The sequence below is a fragment of the Nycticebus coucang genome, chromosome 1 (assembly GCF_027406575.1).
Source record: "Nycticebus coucang isolate mNycCou1 chromosome 1, mNycCou1.pri, whole genome shotgun sequence".
In the NCBI taxonomy this organism is placed as follows: domain Eukaryota; kingdom Metazoa; phylum Chordata; class Mammalia; order Primates; family Lorisidae; genus Nycticebus; species Nycticebus coucang.
The window spans coordinates 47,984,291-48,004,906 of NC_069780.1; the positions used below are offsets into that span (position 1 = coordinate 47,984,291).

At 38.1% G+C, this 20,616-nt stretch overlaps 1 protein-coding gene across 1 annotated transcript in view; it reads right to left on the reverse strand.

Annotated features, from left to right (window-relative positions):
• The window catches only part of TRPC3 (transient receptor potential cation channel subfamily C member 3), a 62,768-nt gene that overhangs the window by 8,323 nt on the left and 33,829 nt on the right, over positions 1–20,616 (reverse strand). Inside the window, exons 4-10 of the mRNA XM_053574702.1 lie at positions 19,689–19,853; positions 16,556–16,772; positions 14,993–15,226; positions 12,320–12,584; positions 8,879–9,074; positions 6,309–6,518; positions 2,662–2,745 (exon numbers count right to left, since the gene is read on the reverse strand). Coding sequence (XP_053430677.1) covers positions 2,662–2,745; positions 6,309–6,518; positions 8,879–9,074; positions 12,320–12,584; positions 14,993–15,226; positions 16,556–16,772; positions 19,689–19,853 — 1,371 coding nt within the window. The remainder of the gene's footprint in view (positions 1–2,661; positions 2,746–6,308; positions 6,519–8,878; positions 9,075–12,319; positions 12,585–14,992; positions 15,227–16,555; positions 16,773–19,688; positions 19,854–20,616) is intronic.

Sequence of the window (20,616 nt, forward strand, 5' to 3'; positions counted from 1 at the left end):
AATAAGAGCCCTGAGTAAGGACTTGTGTGTACGTGTATGTGTGCATTTTGCTTCTGAGGACTGAATTCTGACCTTTTCAGCTTGCTCAAATTCCTTTCTAAGGGGTCTGAAGAATCCCACTTTACAAACCTCAAAATCTTGTTAAAACTGGTCTTTTTGACACAGTACAATGGCTTATTTTCCAACCTGGCTCTGGTATGGCATGACAGAGAACAAACTCCTGTATCTTAACTTAAGCATACTTTCTTACTGACTCCAAATTTTAGTCAAAGATTAACTATCTCAACCAATTGCCAAACAAAAAAATTCCTAAATCCATCTACGAATTGTAAGCTTCTGCTTCGAGACATCCTGCCTTTTGGGGCCAAGTCTATGGATACCTTCCATGTGTTAATTTATATCTTTGTCTGTATCTCCTGCCTCCCTAATCTGAAGGAAGCCAAACGGTAGTTTCACAGCCTTGGGACTACTTACTCAAGGCTTCTTGGGTTTGTGTTTCCCAGGTTATAGTATTTATTGGCTCACAATAAACCTTTTAAAATATATTGGCAGAATTTTGTTTCTCTGTCATTTGTTTGACTTCTGTTTTAAACTACAATAATTAAAATAGTTTTACAGCATGAATAGACAGATCAATGGAAAAGAAAGGAAAGCCTAGAAATAAGTTTAAATATATAGAAACTTAGTCAATGATAAAAATGGCATTTCAAATCAATAGGTTATTCAACACACTCAGCTGGAAAAAAAATATTTCGATCCCTATCCCATATATTACATGAAAATATATCCTATATGAATGAAATACTTTCATATACAAAGTAAAAGTACTAAAGAAATATGGATTAAAAATTAACGAATAATCTCATATGGGGTAAGAGCTTTCCAAATAGTACACAAAACATGAAGCCAGGAAAAATTTGTAGAGTTGGCTACATAAAAATTAAAATGCTGTGGATGGGTGAAAAATCTCTTAAAATATTAAAAAGACACACAAAAAACTGATGAATAAATTCTTAACTCATATCATAGACAAAATCTGATAATCTTAAAATGTAAAAAATTCGTCTTAACTGATAACAAAATGCCCACAAGAAAAGCAAACATACATTGACTATATATTGAGTCATAAGCACATAGAACATTAAACATAAAAGAAAGTCAACTTCATTCATGATAAAAAATGTAAAAATGTAAAAAATGTAAAGCAAAACCATTTTCACCTGTCTGGCTAAGATGAAAACTTTGGTAACACATGGTTTGAAAATTGAGAACAAAATGGGCACTCTCATTTATTTATCGTAAGAAAGTAAATTGGTACAAGCTCCATCAATATCAATTAGATAACAGGTAAAAAAATAAAAATGGACTTATATTTCAGCCAGACAATTCTATAAATTTTCACATATTTGAAATATTACGCATACAAAAATACTGCAGTATTGCTTCTAATAGCTAAATATTGACAGTATCTTCTATTTCCATCAATAGAAGAAGGAGTAAGCCAAGAATAAGCATATAATAGTATATAAACACAATCTTAAATGCAAGGCTTTGATAATCAACGTGTCAAACAACTTTGCAGAATATCCTGCTTTTAAGAAAACTGTATAAGGAAGACTATACCCATTAATTGGCACCACCAATACATTAGAAACGTAATGTATCCTCAAATCTGGGAAGTACCACATGAGAAATGTAAGGATTTGATGTTCAAAACGACTAATTAGATTAAAAATAAATATAATCTCTTCTGAGTTGGAGAATAGTATTCACACATCACATCTAATATCAAAATGCAAAAAATACTTTTAAAAGTAGTGCTGATGGGGGCAGTGCCTGTGGCTCAGTGAGTAAAGCATCGGCCCCGTATACCAGAGGTGGTGGGTTCAAACCCAGCCCCCAACCCCCAGCCAAAAACTGAAAAAAAGAAAAAAGAAAAAAAAATGACCTAACAAGTCATTTATTTTATTTTATTTTATTTAGTTGAGCCTAGAGTGCTGTGAAATCCTAGCTCACAGCAACCTCAAAGTCTGGGGCTCATGGGATCCTTTTGCCTCGGCCTCCCAAGTAGCTGGGACTACAGGTGCCCACCACAACACCCAGCTAGTTTTTCTATTTTTAGTAGATGAGGTCTTGCTTTTGCTCAAGTTGGTCCCCAACTCCTGAGTTCAGGTGATCCACCCACCTTGGCCTCCCTGAGTGCTAGGATTACAGGTGTGAGCCATTGCATCTGGCCTTAACAAGTCATTTAAAAAGCGGATCACCTGAAGGAAAAACCTGGCAAGCTGTGTCAGGTTCACCTACTGTGAGAGCATTATTGCTTCTAAAATAATGCTATCTGCCACTGCCTTCTCCAGCTTAGGGGGTATTCTTGTAAATGTTCTTTGGAAATTGTAGCAACATTTCATTTTCAATATTGCAAAAGAAATTCTTACTACTCAACTTAAAAAAAAAAATGAAGTACTTGGACTCTGATTTCTAAAATCCCCTCCAACTCCCATACTATTTTCTCATTTCCTCTGCTTTGTACTATTTTTATAGCAGATCTGAAGAATATAATTCTACTCACTATACACACATACACACACACACACAAACACATACACAGACATATATGGAACTACATGCAGATTAAGAGATATGACTTAACCGAAGGCTTACCTGATAACGTGTTGGCTGATTGAGAATGCTGTTAAAACTGTGTGATTCAAAAACTCTTGAGTTAGACTGAGTGAAGAGGTTTAACTAGGAAAAAATACAATTAACCTAGTAAATTAGAATACATTCATTTGGAATCAAAAATATAATCCATTTTAATCTCCTGGATAATATATTTGGAGTCAACATTTCTGAGGAACATTTTAAGCAAGCTGAGTTTTATAAGTTATTTGATATATTCCCAAAGATAAAAATGAATGTGAGTTAAATGCTTACATTTATCAAAATGTTGGCAAGAGGTACTAGCATAGTGGAATTGTTTAATTGAAAATTAAATTATAAATTTAATTATTAAATTAAAATATTAAAAAAATGTTAAAATGTTGGCTCATGCTAAGCAATTTTTCCTGGGGACCTTGTATGGTTTATCAAAATGAACTCATGGCATCTAGAAGGCAAAGTGTCACAGAAGCAGTTCAATATGATCCTGAGCCTATGTTCTTCTAGACTTGAACAAGAAGCACACCCATGTTCAGCTGGTACCTCCTGGTATTTTGTAGCGCTACAATGTTAGCCAAAATAACACATCTGCCAAATGATCTTGGCCTTATACTGAGACAGTCGAGAACTCAGTATAAGACAGGTTCTGGACTGTCTCAGTATAAGGATACTGTCTCAGGGATAAAGAGTTTTGATTTTCACTTCCTCTCTCTATTTTTTTCTTTTTAGGTTTAGCTTTTGAGTGGGTAGGAACAGAATGTACGAATATGAACAGGGACTGCCTCTAATCTGTGGGTAAGCTACAACCTAAAATGTGCAATTCAAAGGCAGGGCCCTTTATCCAAAAAGATCTGACTTCCCACCCTTATAACTCGGGAAGATGTGGGATGTCAGGAAGGAAGAGGAAGTGGCGTTGATAGGCAAGTACCCTCTTAACTTCCTTTAAAATCGTGCTAGGAGAAAACCTTAACTAACAAAGTTAATTTTCCTGTTTGCCACTGGAGGTCAGTGTCTGACTATTGACTGAGGTTAGGTGTATACCAGGCTGGCTGAAAAGGAATCTTGAGGCTCCTTCCTTTCGTCTAAAAAAGAAAAACAGAATTTCTCCAAATTTGTAGTACATTCAATATACAGACAGTATCTATAGATGTGGATAGTATTAAGGAGATTTAAACAGCTCTGTGCACAAACAGATAGTATTAAGGAGATTTAAACAGCTCTGTGATTTTATAAAACAAAATCAAAATGGCAGTTTTTAACCAGATGTGGATAGATTGGGACGCCAAGAAGCCTGCCTCCTGAGAGGTCAGAGCGCAATGTTCCTTCTATTTTTAGCATCTTCTCTGAGAAAAGCTAGTCTTTCCTGTCAGGGGAGTGATACAGGCAGGAGAGGACAGCCTAAATAGAAAGCTTCCCTCACATCTTTCCTTTAGAGGGGCCTAGGTAGCCTCCAGCCAGGTGGGCGAGCTCTTCTCAATCTGATTTTTAGTACTTCCCCTTCCACATTTGACGGTGTCAGGGATGAAGTCAATGAAACCTATTGCCTACAGAAAGAAAACTTCAAGGTGTGAGAAGTGGAGTCTGAGAGCCGTGAGTGCCCACATTTGAGAGACTTCCTTTTTTAGTAATGAAGCCTCCATTAATAGGTCCCCAGAAAAACACAGCTTCTTAAAAACAAAGTCAATTTCAGCAGTAGCAGGAGCTGCCCAGGATGACATCATAGCCTGGTCCCTTTAACAAACCAGTTGCTCCAAAGTTGAAGGTACCACTTGTGGGGAGGAAGTCAATAAGCCTGGACTCAGCTGCTGAGCATAAGGGGCAGCCAGGGACAGCAGGGATAACTAGGCATCTGATGCCAGAAAATTTGAATTCCACACCAGCTTTGCAGTGACTAGCTTATGTGACCTTGCAGAGGCAGTTATCTGAATGGCTTCATTTGTCTCATCTAACAAATGGGGATAATGGTGATACCGACTTCCCAGCATTGCATCAGGTTCTCGTGCACAGCAAAGCACTTTGTAAACTGTGAATGAGGGTGTATTTGTTGAGGCTGGAACTTTGTGTCTTCTCATGCAATTCTCACAATCACCCTATGAAATTCTTTCAAGTGAGACGCTCAAGGCTCAAAGAGGTGAAGTGATTTATCCATGTTACTTGCTAATAAGTCATGGGCATCAGGATTTCAACCCAGGTTATAATGCCAAGGCTCTCTTCCTCACATTACCTGCTTCTCACTGAATACGAGATATTACTTTAAATCATATGATGTCACACCCAATAAGTGCCTTGTAACCCAATAGCCTTAGCGTCCCCATTTAGATCAAATAAAAAGATTTAAAAGGCCATTTTCTTAAACAATGAGATTCTAGCAAGGGTGTCCAACCTTTTTTCTTTTCTGCCACACATTGAAAGAATAAGAGTGGTTTGGGCACATATTCAATCCACAAATACTAACGACTGCTAGTGAGCAAAAGGAGAGGTCCATGCTTACTTTTTGTGATACCCAGCACCACAGATGAGCAAAACAGTCCTCAAATAATCTTCAGATGGCCCAAAGGCTGCAAGTGGACACCCTTGCAAGAGTGTTAAAAATCCACATCTATCTTTAAAGCAAGAAATTAAGTTGCATTAATCCTATTTTTTCCCCTCCAGCTTCAACTGAGAGAAAAACATTTACTTTTGCTCAGGAAGTTGTATGTTTTAGGACGATAACATTGATATCTGTGGGCTTCTTGGATATTATAGCCACAGACCATTTTCACAATTTTAGGCAAAAGATTTATATATACAATTATTACTATTTTTAGAGACAAGTCTCACTCTGTTGCCCAAGCTGGAGTGCAGTGGTGGAATTATAGTTTACTGCAACCTTGAACTCCTGAGTTCAAGTGCTGGTCCCAACTCTGGCACTCAAGTACCTTGAACTGCAGGAGTGTACCACCATGCTTGACCCCCAGATTATATTTTAGCCCCATACATTTGCTCCTATCTGTTTTCTGTTATTTAAGGTTTGCCCATATCCTTCCATCTATTATACCAATTCTATCTCTGAAGATTAAGTTCATGATAATAAAGTGTCACCATGATAGTTATCTTCTTTGTTAAAATTAAAGTATGACTCAACTGGGACAATTCAAAGGCAACCCATTCTTATTTATTTATAAAGGGGTATTATTGGAGATTTGAGGATGAGCTTAGACCTGTATTAATTACGTGATACTAAAGGAAAAAAGATCTTTTAGCCCAGTAAACAGTTTCTACAGAAAAGGAGAATATAGTGGTGGTGAAATATACATACCAAGGAGAAAATTGGTACTATTTAATTTCAGTATAACAATTGAGAAGCATGGAATACAGGAAAACAAAGTGTTTTCTGATGATAACCTTTCTGGTAACTTTTAGCAAGTTAAAGAAGTTTTTGTTTGTTTTTAATCTGTTGGTTTATATGAGCTTCTGATCAAATGCAGCACGAAGACTAAGTGATTTCTTAAAACATGATGATATTAAGTATTAGTCTGTGAAAGACTATGGAATGGACAGTTCCAACATCTTCTAAGTTCACACATAAAAATTATTGAATGAACATCAAAAGACAAGGAAAAAGAGACAAAACATTTATTTTGAGGTCTTGGTAAGTTTCTGATACCTACCCTGGACTTTGAGTTACCCATTCCCATTTCTATGTCCTTCTGAAGCCTTCTCCTTCTGCATTTGGGAAAGTTAATGATTCGCATGATGAAATAAACGAACGATTTTGGACTAGGAACCAGACTGAAGGGTGGAGGTAATGTTTTGCCATCATCAAAATATGATAACCAAAGTTTTGAACGAGCAAACTTCCATTCCACATCACTGTCATCCTGTGTTACAAAAATAGAAAAGAAATAACTAATTTTAGAAACTAAATATTCTAGTAACTGATGCCAGCAGGTTCTTATGATGAATCTAAATTAAGTTTTTGAAATAGGTGACTTGTATACATTTTTCTTAATAGGCCTACATAATATTCTCATCTTTCAAATAAAAAGATATTAATCTAAAATTTTTGTCTTTTATATGTTTCTGTCTGGTCCCACTTAATCAGAATTTCCAGTCCACCACGCACTAACAAAGCAAAAAGAAAAGAAAAATTCAGGGGGCAAGGAAAACTAGAAAGATCAATTTCTCTTCCATCTCCTACCCCAGCCAATTCACGCATGTTGACCAACCATTTTCCAATCTCTACCCACCCTCCTCCTCTCCTAGACCTGCCCAAACTGGGTTACAGACACAGCATATTATACTTCAAGGGCAAAGGAAAAAAATGGTACCCAGATGAATTGCGTTTTGGAGTTTATGTGTCTTCCATTAAGTCCCTCAGTAGCCTAGACCTGCGTAACATATCCTTTTATCCCCAGCACTGCCCATGGTAATAGGCATAACCATCCTAGCTGACAGAAGAAATGAAGAGGAGGGCTCCTCAGGTGAAGGAAGCTGGTTCCCTCAGTTCACACAGCCCTGCCGGCCATTACCACACCCAAGCAGGAGTTCAGAGTACCAGAGTTTTCATTTGCGGAGGACCTGACTTCTGCTTTGAGAACCTATGTTATGAGTTTCAAAAACACACACAGAGATGCTCACACTAAGGTGCTCTCAGAAATACTAATGCTCCTCCAGGGTGGACCCTCCCTGCCTCTGTCCTGCCTCCCTGTGGCTGTCTGCCTGGGGCTTGCCCCCAGGTGTCTATGGCCCTTTGGCAGGACCCCTAGCCAAGACCCTCCAGCCATTTTCCACCCTCTCCCAGCCATGGCTGGCAATAGGCCTCGGCCTCCACTTCAGGGTTCCCCAGGCCCTGCATGGCCCAGGCTACCCACCAGCCTTATATACTTGTCACTTGCCCCCTGACAGCAGGCTCACCACGCCCTGGCCTGCTGTCAGCTTGTAGCTGGGGACAGAGGCCAACAGGGTCCCCAGGGCTTGGCCTGCCCTGCCCAAGGACATGTCCTCTCCTAGAGTCCTCATTGCCCCTTCTGCCCCACAAAGCCAAGTGTCTTTTCAGCTTTTTAACTGCCCCCAGCAGAGCACGTGGAGGTGTGTTTCACGCCTTCTGGCACAAGCTGCCACCACCAGCTACATTCACATGCCCCCAACACACCTCACATGGGACCACGGGCCCCCAGCTTCTCCCGCTGCCGCCCCCCACCTTAGGTCAAGTACAAAGGCTCTGATGACAGAATATTCTATATCCCTGGGCCCCCTTCCTAAGCCTGGACCATCCCCATTATCTCCTCCAGACCAAGGCAGGCAGTCTTGGGGGTCCCCAAGATCCCCGCCCCACATCCACGTCCCCTGTGGCCTAACCTGAAAATTGGTTAAACCAGGTCAGGTAGGGGAGACCTGTTGGGGTGGCCAAGCTCAAATTCCCTTGAGTCCCCATCTTCACTCTGCCTCAGCCAAGATGAGAAGTACAGCCTTGGCCAAGGTCTAGGATAAATCAAAATGTAGACATACTCAATTAAAAAAAAAAAGTATTAAATGAGTGCAGTGCCTATAGCTCAAAGGAGTAGGGCACCGGCCCCATATGCCGGAGGTGGCGGGTTCAAACCCAGCTCCGGCCAAAAACTGCAAAAAAAAAAAAAAAAAAAAAAGTATTAAATGTCTCTTTCTACAAACACATGCGCGCACGCGCACACACACACACAAACACACATACACACAGATTCAGTGGCATTAACAAACAGCAAAGCACTAAACAGATACTGAACACTTAAATTGGAGGGCATAAAAAAACATATCTACAATGGTGAAGAATTGTATCAAATCAAGCCTAATTTGAAACCAAAAGAATACTAAACATTCTGAATGGATCAAGAACATTATCCATCTTTGCCAAGCATCTTATAATTCTTCTACAGGGAAGAATGGTTGGCTAACCAAGAAGAGAATAATTTCCCTAGGGCCAATATATTTTCCAGTCACCAATTTCAAAATTTCCGAAATATATCCTGAGAAAAGGCAGAGTGGTAGTAAATTCATGGGCGTCCCTCTGGTGCTCCTAGAAGACACCAGAAAGTGTGTGACTACCTATCCATGTGGCAAATGCATAGAAAGGCCCAGGCTCCCTCTGCTTGGATATAAGCCTCTTTGTTATGAGTGAGAACTGTAGTGGACAGACGCAGATGTAGCATATTATCAAAGTGAGATGACAAGGGGACACACCACGGACAGAAAACAGGTTTACCTCAATTTCTTGATAGGAGCTATTAATCATGGCAATTAGCATGTTGAGTAAAACGACCACCATAGTAACATTGTATATTCCATAAAGAACATATCCAATATTCTCTATGAATTTGTGATCATATTTGAGTACAACGGAAGTCACTTCAGACAACCCAAATATTGACCAAAATAAAGTCTTGAAACTTTCTTCTACACTGTTGAAAAAATAAGGTACAAAGCAGGTAAATCAACAATTTGCAGTATGAAAACGTATTATGAAAATAGTGTTTTTAAAAATTTTGTTATAACGGATTCTAAAAAGTCAAAAGTGAAAACAAGTTAGGGTCTGACTACTCCACAGATGTAAAATGCCATCATAAAATACTTCAAGAGTGGAATTATTTTGTTCTGAATATTTAACAAAAATGATTCTCCTGGGTTTTCAGGAACTGGTGATTAAATGAACAACATCTACTTTTTCTGAAGCTATCCTCAAGTAAGAATTCTCTGAACTCAGCAGGAGAAAGTTGAAGTCATGTAACGATGCCCTTTCCTTTCTCCTAGAGCTGTGGTTCTCAACCTTCCTAATGTTGCGACTCTTTAATACAGTTCCTTCATGAAGTAACAACGAAAATCATTTTATGGTTGGGTTTCACCACAATATGAGGAACTGTGTTAAAGGGTCGTGGCATTAGGAGGGTTGAGAACCACTGTCCTAGAGGGGTGGAAGTTTGAGTTTTGATTTTGTAGGTGGTTTAGAAATTTAGAGCAGGTTTTCTGGAGTAGAACAAAGTTGGGATTGAAATTATATATCCGCTTCAAAAAAGTATGTATAAATATATTCCTTGCAGCATCATTCTCAGTAGGGAAGAATAATACTAATCTAACTATCCACCAATAGAAGATGGGCTAAACCATTCTGGTATATCTACACAATGCAATGCTACGCAGACATTGGAGGAAATGAGACGGATTGATCTTCATGTGTTTAATCTGAGACACATTAAATGTGAAACAATAACATGTAGCAAGTGTGAAATATTCTATTACTTAAATTAAAAAGAGAGTTATACAAATATTTGTATTTTTGTATGTAAAAAATATCTCTGGAAGTATCCAAAGGAAACCTTTGACTCTGGGCACTCAGGAGGCTAAGGTGGGAGGACGGCTTAAGGCCAAGAGTTTGAGACCAGCCTGAACAACAAAGTGAGACCCATTTCTAGAAAAAAAATTAAAAATTAGTTGACACGGTTGCACATGCTTGTAGACCCAGCTACTCTAGAGGCTGAAGTGGGAGGATAGTTTGAGCTTAGGAGTTTGAGAGTGCAGTGAGCTATTATCACGTCACCGTACTCTGACCTGGATGACAGAGTGAGACCTGATCTCTAGAAAAAAAAAAAAAGAAGAAAGAAAGAAATCACTGCCTCTGGGAACTAAGGAAAACTATAAGACTAGGCCAAAGTGGAGAGGAGGACAGGATTTTCCCTACAGACACCTCTCTCTCTGTTTGAATTTTTGGTCACAAGAAAGTATTACCTATCTGGAAATAATACTTAATTAGAAACGAAGAGGAGGCAACAGAATGAAAGACTTCGGATCTTTCTCCTCAATTTATATAATCTACTTCCTTATTCTTCTATCACAATGATTGGCAGTTAGGCCCTCATCAGACTAATTACCTAGTTTTGTCCCTTAAATGACCTTTGGTAACAACATTATTTGGCTGGTTACAACCAAGTTGTAATCATTGATCTGTGAACAAAAGAAATAATCCTTAAACAGAGATGGAGGTAAAATTCCATTACAAAGGAAGGTTAGAAAGTGTCTTTTTCCAGAGAAAGATTTATGAGAATAATACTTTTAAAAAATGTGCTACAACAGATTCTAAATAACATTGAATTTATAGATTTGTAGATTTAAGCGCTAGCTTATTTATTCATTCAACCAATATCGATGGAGCACTTATTATGTTCTAAAAATTTTGCTAGACCCCGTGAATACAGGGTTGAATAGAAAGGTTTCTATTCTTATAGAGCTACTCTTGATTATAAAACATTGATTTTATGGTATTATAGCATAGATGCTGGTGGGAGTCTAAGCGAAACTATGAGCTCTTTGTTTCTGACCTTTATTCAACTGTATTACAAAATTCTCCTGTTCCTTCCTCTTTCTCCTTTGCAAACCTTCTTGCCTCTAACTTCTCTTCGAATCTATATGGAGTTCATGTGTGTGTGTGTGGGGGGGGGCAGTAAAAAAAGAGAGAGCACTGGCAGTTCTGAGCTCCTACTGTGGGCAAGAGGCTTTATATAACTTACCTTACATAATCCTCACAACGACCTTATTTAAACCTTATTGTGCTTATTTTAAAAATAAGGAAATTGACACTGAGAAATGTTCAGTAACTTAAGGCCCCAGTGCTAGGTAATAACAGAGAATGCATTCAAATCTAGGTTTTTCCAGCCTCAAATTTTTTTTAAACACTTAGATGGCATGGTTGCACATGGCCAGCTAATCTCTCCACTATATCATGCTGCCACTTGCCAAAACAAAGTACTGAAGAAAATGTATAAAATGAGTTACCATTGAGTTAAAAGGAGGAAGGGGGCAAGGGTGGCACTGGATGCAGGATCATTCTGTCTTTTCTGTGCTGGGCTCAAACAGATTGTTTTCTTCAATATAATTAAATGAGTTTTGTGTCTTTTTCACCTCTAAGAAGACCTACCTACCTACCCATTAACTCTTTTAAGATTTCATGTCAGAACAATCTACATGCCGATGAGGACTTGATATTCTACTTTCATCTACAGGGAACTTATTAAATGTATAGTTTGTTTCTAGTTGTTACATTATAGGAAACAAAGGGAGAAGCAGGGGAAGATTTACCATCTGGAAGGACTACAGCACAGAGAGAGGGCCCCACCTTTGTGACAATCGAACAGCAAGGGCTGAGAAAGGCCTCACAACGTCTCCATGTTGAGGATATTACAGGGACAATGACTAAGAAGGCCTAATCAAGGAAGGCTTCACGGAGGAGGTGAGTCTTTAGTACAAAACCAATATGACCAAAGGAAGGAAGTGGTATTACCATTCTAGTGGGCTGTAAAACAGCTATAATTTCCTCTTTTTTAAAAAAAAGTTCTGGCTCCAAAATAAAACTGAATTTAATGTTATACATAATGTAAGAGACCTTCAATATTAGAAATTTGTTATCCCATTTTCTTAAAACAGCCAGTTCTGTCCAGGGTTTTTCCAAACTCTGATCCATTCTGTGGTCAAATGCTCAACTAAGCTCAGAGATGAGCCTTGAGTGATGTAATCACGTACAAGCACTGTTGTCAATGGATTATTTTTCCTGCTTTAAAAACGTGTTTATTATAATCATTGAGATTTTTCGCTTGCTTCATCTGGATTTGTTAGAATTTCTCTTCATCACACCTTTTTAATAAGATGTCTTACTTACGTGGTAAAAGCAGCATTTACTTTAGCTCCAAGGTAGTAAGAATAAAGTATGAACATGCCAATCATAAAGGCAAGAAACACCATGATAAAGAGGACCATGAACTTGAAAATGTCCTTTACAGTCCTTCCAAGAGAGATCTGTAAGGGGCCAAAGCTCTCATTTGCAGGGAGGATGTATGCAATCCGAGAGAAGCTGAGCACAACAGCTATGGCATAAAGGCCTTCAGATATGATCTGAGGGTCAGAAGGGAGCCATTTATCTCTGGCTAGAAAAAAGAAAGAAAGAGATTAAAAATGGAGCTTTCTATTCATTGCTAATTATTTAAAGTAAATACCTTAAAAAGGATCTATGTTATAGGTAGGTGGTTATCATCTCACTTCAAACTACTCTAGATTTAATTAACTGATCAGGCATTATTTTTCATATTAAACCAGAAACATAAATTCTACATTACTATCAATGGAGGAAACACTATGATGAAGATACTAATTTGATTTCATATTGAGGAGAAACAGAATAAAATATAAAAGATGGAGAAAGATTTCAAAAGACTTCATAGACACAGACTGCGTCCAGGATGACAAAACAACTGACTGGACTGATTTGTCCCCTCAGTTTTTAGATGTATTGACCAACTATTTTGTCACCCTATAGGCACAGCTGGAGTGAAACTCTTTTTCTACATTTTGTGGGAAAATTATTTCATCTAACAGTTTATGCAAATAAAATGTCATATTGCAAAGAGTGAGAAAGTCACTGAATCACGATGGTGCTGATGATGTTTGAGCAATATAATTTGTCCCTAGAAAATGTAAAATGCCATTGAAGTGAAAAAATTTGGATATAGATCTGAATGGGGACTCCAAACAAGTTTTTCAAGGTCACTTACTAAGTTTGCAGCAGACCTGGCAGGTCTGTGAAACACTACGTGTGTCAACTTTACGTGAACTGAATCACTCCCAAAAGAATGGATGCATTATAGATATTTGAAACAACAAAAATGAATCTTTCTTGAATGTTTAATATGTGTGTCAACACTGCTTTCAATGACCCTACGAATTTGATGTTATTATTTTTTTACAGATGCAGAAACTTATCAAGGTTAAAAATTTGATCAAAATCATACATATGTATGAAGTACATATGTATGAAGTAGGGAAGCCCGAATCCCAAATTCTCCTCCAAGCTCTAAATACACATGAATAAATTTAAGTAAATAGATTATGAAATATTTGAAATATATATCACACAAAAATACAATCTAAGTTAATTCTTTAATTACAAATGGTGATCATTTGCTCTTTTTTTTAAATTGCTTTTTATTAAATCGTAACTTTGTATATGATGCATTTATGGGGTTCAGAGTACTGCTTCGATACATAATGCATTTGCTCATTTGTTTTCTTTTTTTTTTTTTTTGCATTCGCTCATTTGAATGAGTCTCTTTGGTATAAAAATCTTTGCTGACATTAAGAGATAATGTGTTCAAATTTCACAATGTGTGAAATTTACATCTTATATTTTGTAGCCGGAGTCCAGCCTTCAATTATGTTAACATGCTTCTTGTACTCATCACAACATAAGCCCTAATTACACTCGCGAAGAGTTGTTTTTCACAATCAAAATGCATTTAAACTCTCTGCCCAAGTTTCTTTACTTATAAAATGAGTATTAGGCAATACTTTCTAAAGTCTTATCTAGATTTAAGACTTTACAACTATATAAAAGTTTGCTAACTGCAGCTCCTTGATTTGTCCTCAAAGGAAGCAGAGCGAACATTACTAACATGGGTTTGTGCTGGGTAAGGAAGGCATCAGAATCTTTCCATGCTATGTGAAACACCCAACATCCTCTGCAATAATTCTGCCTGTTCCCCAGAGCTTACATTCTCATGGTCATTTCACTGCCTATTCCAAACTCTGCTGAATTTTCATTCACTTTGCCTGCAGAGCAGTTTAGCACCTTTTGATATCTTACCACTTCCAACCCATGATCTCAGGCACTCACTTTCCACATCAAGCAGTTTATCAAGTTATTTTTTTTCTTAATCAAGACTCTTACTCTTCTTGACGTAAGAGTAACTATGTCGTTCAGCTTAAAGGTAATTTTCTCCCACCTTGCAACATCATTTTATTATAGGTATGAAAACTGAGGCGCAAAGAAGCAAATTAACTTGAACAAGGTCATGCAGCAAGGGAAAATAATAGCCTGGATATGAATCCAGTTCTGTACAGTTCTAAAACTCATGCCATCTCTCTCTACTGCCCATAAACACTCAACACACCTCTCATAGCAAACATGTTCTTTTTTTGTTTATCTTTTGAGACAGCTCACTTTGTCACTTTCAGTAGAGTAACATGGCGTCACAACTAACAGCAACCTCAAACTCTGGGGTTCAAGTGATTCTCTTGCCTTAGCCTCCCAAGTAGCTGGGAATATAGGCACCCACCACAACAATGCCTGGCTATTTTTAAACAAGGGGTCTCTTTCTGGCTCAGGCTTATAACTCCTGAGCTCAGGCAATCCATCCATCTCGGCCTTGCAAAGTGCCAGGATTGTAGGCATGAGCCACTGTGCCTGGCAGTAAATATATTCTTAATTCGCATTTCTTTCCAAAATAGGGTTCCAATATCCTTCCTGAAACCTAAGAGGGCCTTTCAGCTAACAACTTACCGTAAGTGAAATACTGTATCTCCGGTGGGAGTGTAACTTCACTGAGGTCACTCCCCTGGACGTAACTGTCCACGTAATGTTGTGCTTTTGTTGCCTGTAGGAAAGCTAGGAATCTGGCCGTGAAAGCAGCAATGAAGATGGAGAGCATCCCAAAGTCGAGCACATTCCACAACTGCAAAATGTACTCCCGGGGTCCTTCCAGCCAGAGCTCCTTACACTCTGACCACATCATTCCTGCCACAACAAATACAAAGGGAACAGGTTAGTTCTATTGCTTACACTGAGAAGCCATCGTTCTGTCCCCCACCAGGCTACATCTCTAAAATGCCCCCTGGATAAAGCACTGGACTAACCATCACAAAGCACCGACTGACCGTCCGGTCACTGAAGCCCCGGGCAGAGTTAAGTAGAAGAAGCAGCTTCTACTAAGGAAATGATTCACCTTACCAAGTTGGAAATTGGAGAAACACATTCTTTGGAAATAAGCCAGCCAAAGGATTTTTGCCCTATAAGACTTCTGGACATAGAAGAAAATCCATCCTTATAAAATCACTACGGTTTGGTGACTAGCCAATCCTCCAATTGCAAGCCCCCAAGGTTTTTAACAAGAACAGTTTCCCACTCATCCATGAACACTTATACCATGCCCCTACCCTCTCTCCTCATTTCTGCTTCATACTGAGGAAGTAAGTAACATCATTTGAAAAAAGTCGACCCTTAAGTGGGAGGCTCCAGGACATTATGAAGAAACTGAAGGCAGAAAATGCCATTCTGGGACAAGAAGACAAAAATTTCCAATTTAACAAGTTGTCCTGATATAAAGGGAAAATATTGTGGAATTTTAAAAAGAAATGTAACTGCTCAAAGTAAAATTCATACAATAATTACACGACCCAGGCTGAGGCCAGAGAAATGAAAGAAGTGGAGAAAGAGCGAGCCTATGAATTCAGGAAATGAGCAGCTACCAAGAATCCCAATCAATCAAATTGAAAGAACATATATATATATAACCACTTTGGATTAATGATCAATAGACAAATTCATTCCAACTTCTATTTATTAGGATGGTGAAAAATCTTTTCTCTCAAGTTACTCCAAATTTAACACAGCTTTGCGAAATGCCCTTGTGAGGTGAAGTAATAAATTCTCTGAAAATGAAAACTCTCCTAAAATCTTTGGAACTAAAGCAATATAAAAGTTCTTTAGCCATCAGTTAAGTTTAGTCACAGATACTGGGTTATTTTATAACTATTCCATTAAATAATTGATTGGCACAGTGAGTCACTTTTAAAAACTTGTAGAACTTATTGAACATTTTGTTCAATAATTAAAGTTAGAGTTCTGAAACATGGTATGCTTGTAATGAGGCTCAAGTTACTCACACAAAAATTTATTTAGTGATAAGCATCAGCATTATCTAGTGACCAAATTATTTTGCTATTTAGCTCATTTTACAATGGTGATGTTGTCACCATATAAGATTATAATAACATTTTTAATAGAAAATGACAGTCATTTATATAATTATTTTTCGGTAGACATTAGGGTACTTGAAAGGCTTACCAAGAACCCAGACCATAATTAGCATTTCTGTCCATGTGAACTGGGTGGTTTTCACCCTGAAGATCTGTTTGGGATAGTCAATAACAGTGATGTTGGGCAACGTGGTGATGCCTTCGAACCTGTCTGAGGCATTGAACACGAGCAGCCCCAGGAAGATGATGAAGGAAGCCGCATGCGCTACAAACTTCATAAAAGGGCTTCGCAGAATCTTCCCCAGCTGTAACAAAATGGGGAAAGTTTGCTTTAGAAAATCTGGCTCCTGCATGTGACAACAATTATACAGGATTAAAAAAATTAGATCAAATGCAAACACTCAAAATTCTGCTTGTTTCTATATTGTGAAAACTACTATTTTTAGGGGAATGCTTCCTCCATAAATAATTTCATACATCTTCAAAATTCATTGTTTCTCCATGTCTTAGGATTTGTCTCAGGTTAGACTACATACACACAGATGCACATCTGGAAATCACAGGGCTTATACTGGTTCTGGCTCTTATGTTTACATGAAAGACTATGAAGTCAAGGTTTTTAGGGTTTAGGAAAAGACTCTAAAATTTTTTACCGTCTAATTCTTTATTGTTTTGTAATTGAAATGTTATGATGAATTTGCAGACACACATAGGACATTAAAAACTCTTTGAAGGTTAAAAATGTTACTACTACAGAAGTAGATTTTAGTTCACATTTTTAAATATTCCATAATCAAGTTATATCTTCTATGCTATAAAACAGAAAATATTAGAATCAAGATATTTTGTCTGCTAATACCCCCACAAGAAGAGGGAGATATAAAATAATTAAAATCTCTAAGTAGGTTAACTTAATTAAAAGTCATCTCTGAGTTTGGAAAATCATGTAAAACAGCACTTTCAAAGTTCAGTTTATAATTATTTTAAGGTGACTTCTTAAAAATCCCTTGAGATATTATGTCCTTAAAAGTGCCATGTTCTAGGCCAGGAGTGGTGGCTCACACCTGTAATCCCAGCGCTCTGGGAGGCTGAGGTGGGTAGATTGCTTGAGCTCAGGAGTTTGACAGCCTGAGCAAAGTGAGGTCTCATCTCTAAAAATAGTTGTGCACTGTGGAAGGCACCTGTAGTCCCAGCTACTTGGGAGGCTAAGACAAGAGGATAGCTTGAGCCTAAGAGTTTAAGGTTGCTGTGAGCTATGACACCACAGCACTCCACCAAGGGCAACTAAGTGAGACTCTGTTTCAAAAAAAACAAAAAGTGCCATGTTCTAATAAAAATTGAAAACAATTCCTCCTATCCCAAAGGCTTCTACAGTCCAAGAATTAGGCACATGTGGGAGAATTATCAAGTAAATTCTCTATTCTACATACACAGACCCTGCTTTTGAACTCAACCCGTGAGCTTAAAAAGTACTGAGGTTCACATTTAGGTCTATAACTTCAAACAAATATTTTGGAAGTTCAGAATCTTAATTTTATGTCAACAAAAGACCAAAGAATGTCAAGTATTTCTGGGATTGAACACAAATGCACATGGACAAATGTCACATTTTCTGTATTAGACGTAGGAAAATAACATGTTTACACATCGCTCTGCTATTGTACAGCCGGAAAAAGGGCATGTTTGGAGTATATCCACAGCACGTACAGACTTCTTGGTAGTTGCCAAGTCTGTTTCTCCTAAAGGTCAACCTTTTAAAAATTTAAATAACATGAAAAGAACGCAGCATGCCTGTCTTTAAAATGGGATGTACATGGAGAATTCTAGTCATGTTGCCTTTACCATAAGATAAGTGGTATACAGCAAGCATCAACGCAGGCTTAGAAATAGTTCAATTCTCATGTTTTCCTTTTCTGCTCAGCAGAGCTCACCAAACTGTTAGTTGCACTTTAACAAGCAGACCCCAAAATGCGTACTTTGAATTTAATACATTGTTTTCACTGATTAAGCTGCCCTGAGAGACAAACACTTCTAAACCTGAACTTTCCAATTTTTTTCCTGCCAGAAAGCAAAATTACTTGGGTGAGATATGATTTTTGCTATATTGAATGCCCTCATATATTGTTTATAGTTTTTAATCTTTAGTGTTCATGTATTTATAGAATCTTAAAATAGTTTTCCATGATACGTAACTAAAGAACTTAGTCAAGTCATCAAACTTAATCAAAATGACAAACTTTCTTCCTTAAATTGCACGGGCAACTCAACAATGAAGTGACACAGATGGATGCTCTTGCATGTATATGGCGCCTACTAAGCAGGACTCTGCCAGGGAGATTGCTGAGCCAGAGAGTTGACAGATTTCCAGGATCATTTATAAGTGGCCTTGACTCATTTTGCCTGAAACTACCTCTGACTTAAACAAAACCAGATTTCAGAGTATAAAAACAGGATTAAAGGATTTCAGAGCAGCTCCTTCTCTCTGGCAGTGCCCTTTATTAACCTATTACAGATTCTGTTAGGATCACAGGTCTTGTTTAAGGGATCTCTTAGGCACAACCAAATTGACTCCACCCTTGCAAGTTGAGAGGAGAATAAAGGTACTAAAAAAATGATCCAAGCAAAACTAAATAAACAATCTAAAAAATTCAAAACACCCAAACCCCAATTCTATACTTTTTTGAAACTTCTGAAGAACAAAGGGCTGAGGAAACCCACCAGGCACTTTCCTGGAGACTGTGGATAACAGCACTGTTCTCAACTGTGCTTAACACACTCAGCCTTAAATTCTTCTGGCAGATCCAAATGAGTTGCTCTTCTAGTTCCCAGGTTAACAGTTTCTTGGTCCTAATGCAGTAGGGCTATCTATTCCCCTCTCCTTCCACAGCCAGCCCAGTAGACATTTGACTTATTATGCTGCCGGTAAAATTGGCACTAGTGCTACTTCACTCAAGTAGCTTTTTCTCCTCTCTGCCATGGGGATTTTATCTTAAAGCCTAAGTATTTTATGCAGGCAAATATGATCTATCTCACTAGTACCAAATTCTTTTTCATCTTCATTTGACTTGATCCAGTCATTAAAAAGCAGAATCTGTGCTCTTGAGTCAATTAACATTCAGGATAAAAATGATAAGAGCCTTAAGTATTAAGCTTTTTATTTTTTCATCCCGAAGGCACATGGTATGCCAATTACATAGAAAACAGGTATAGAAAGCCAGTACCCTGCTGCAAGGTGCAATCCAGTAGCCAATGGCGAGGAACGGAAGGCCCAAGGCCACGACCAGCACAACTAGACACTTGATAGCTATGGTCTGTTCCCGCAAGCCTGAGAGGTTCTCATACCAGATTGTCAAAAGCTGCTGCTGGCAGTTGGGGTGAGCCACAAACTGTTAGGGGACAAGAGGGTGAGAGAGAGAGAGTGTTAGAGAAGTAGAGGGAGGGAAAAAAGTAGATTATCATACCATTGTCAACGAACAGTTCAACTACTGAATACATGTGCATCCTAAAGATATTACTGGATATTTTCCAGAATATGGGCATTGGAAGGTTTTGGTAATTTTTTTCCCCTTCCTTTATTTTTCCTTCTGTAGGATCTGGGCGACATGTGGTCTCTTTTGTGAAAATGTGTCCCACCTTGCTGTCTTCCAGCTTACTCACATTCAGTTGAAAATGGGAAAAAAAAATGTTATTTGGTTTGTTGTAGACTGTAGCCAAAAGAGAAATATGTTAAGTTTCATGAACAAAACCTAAAATGCTTATGTGTGAAAAATAAATACACAATGTGCTCCATACATATGTACGTACTATTACTGCAAATCTGCAGAAGATCTAGAAAAAAGTCAATAAACCTGCAGGTATTATGCTGGGTCCACACTTGCACTGCTTCCAGGAACTGGCAAGAAATGTTGCTTCCCTCCTATTATATTTCAGTAATCTATTCTCTTTTATTGCTTCCTCTATCAAAAGGTCAAAAGAACACAAACATTTATCTTCAGCAGTTCTTTAATAATTACAACTCTAATCATGAAGAATGAGCAAATTATACTTACTCAGCCCAGCCATTTGATTTTTTTTTTTTTTCCCATTTGATTTGGCTAAGTCATCTGTCTGCCTCATTTAGAGGAACTGAAATTTCTTTAAGACCCTGTC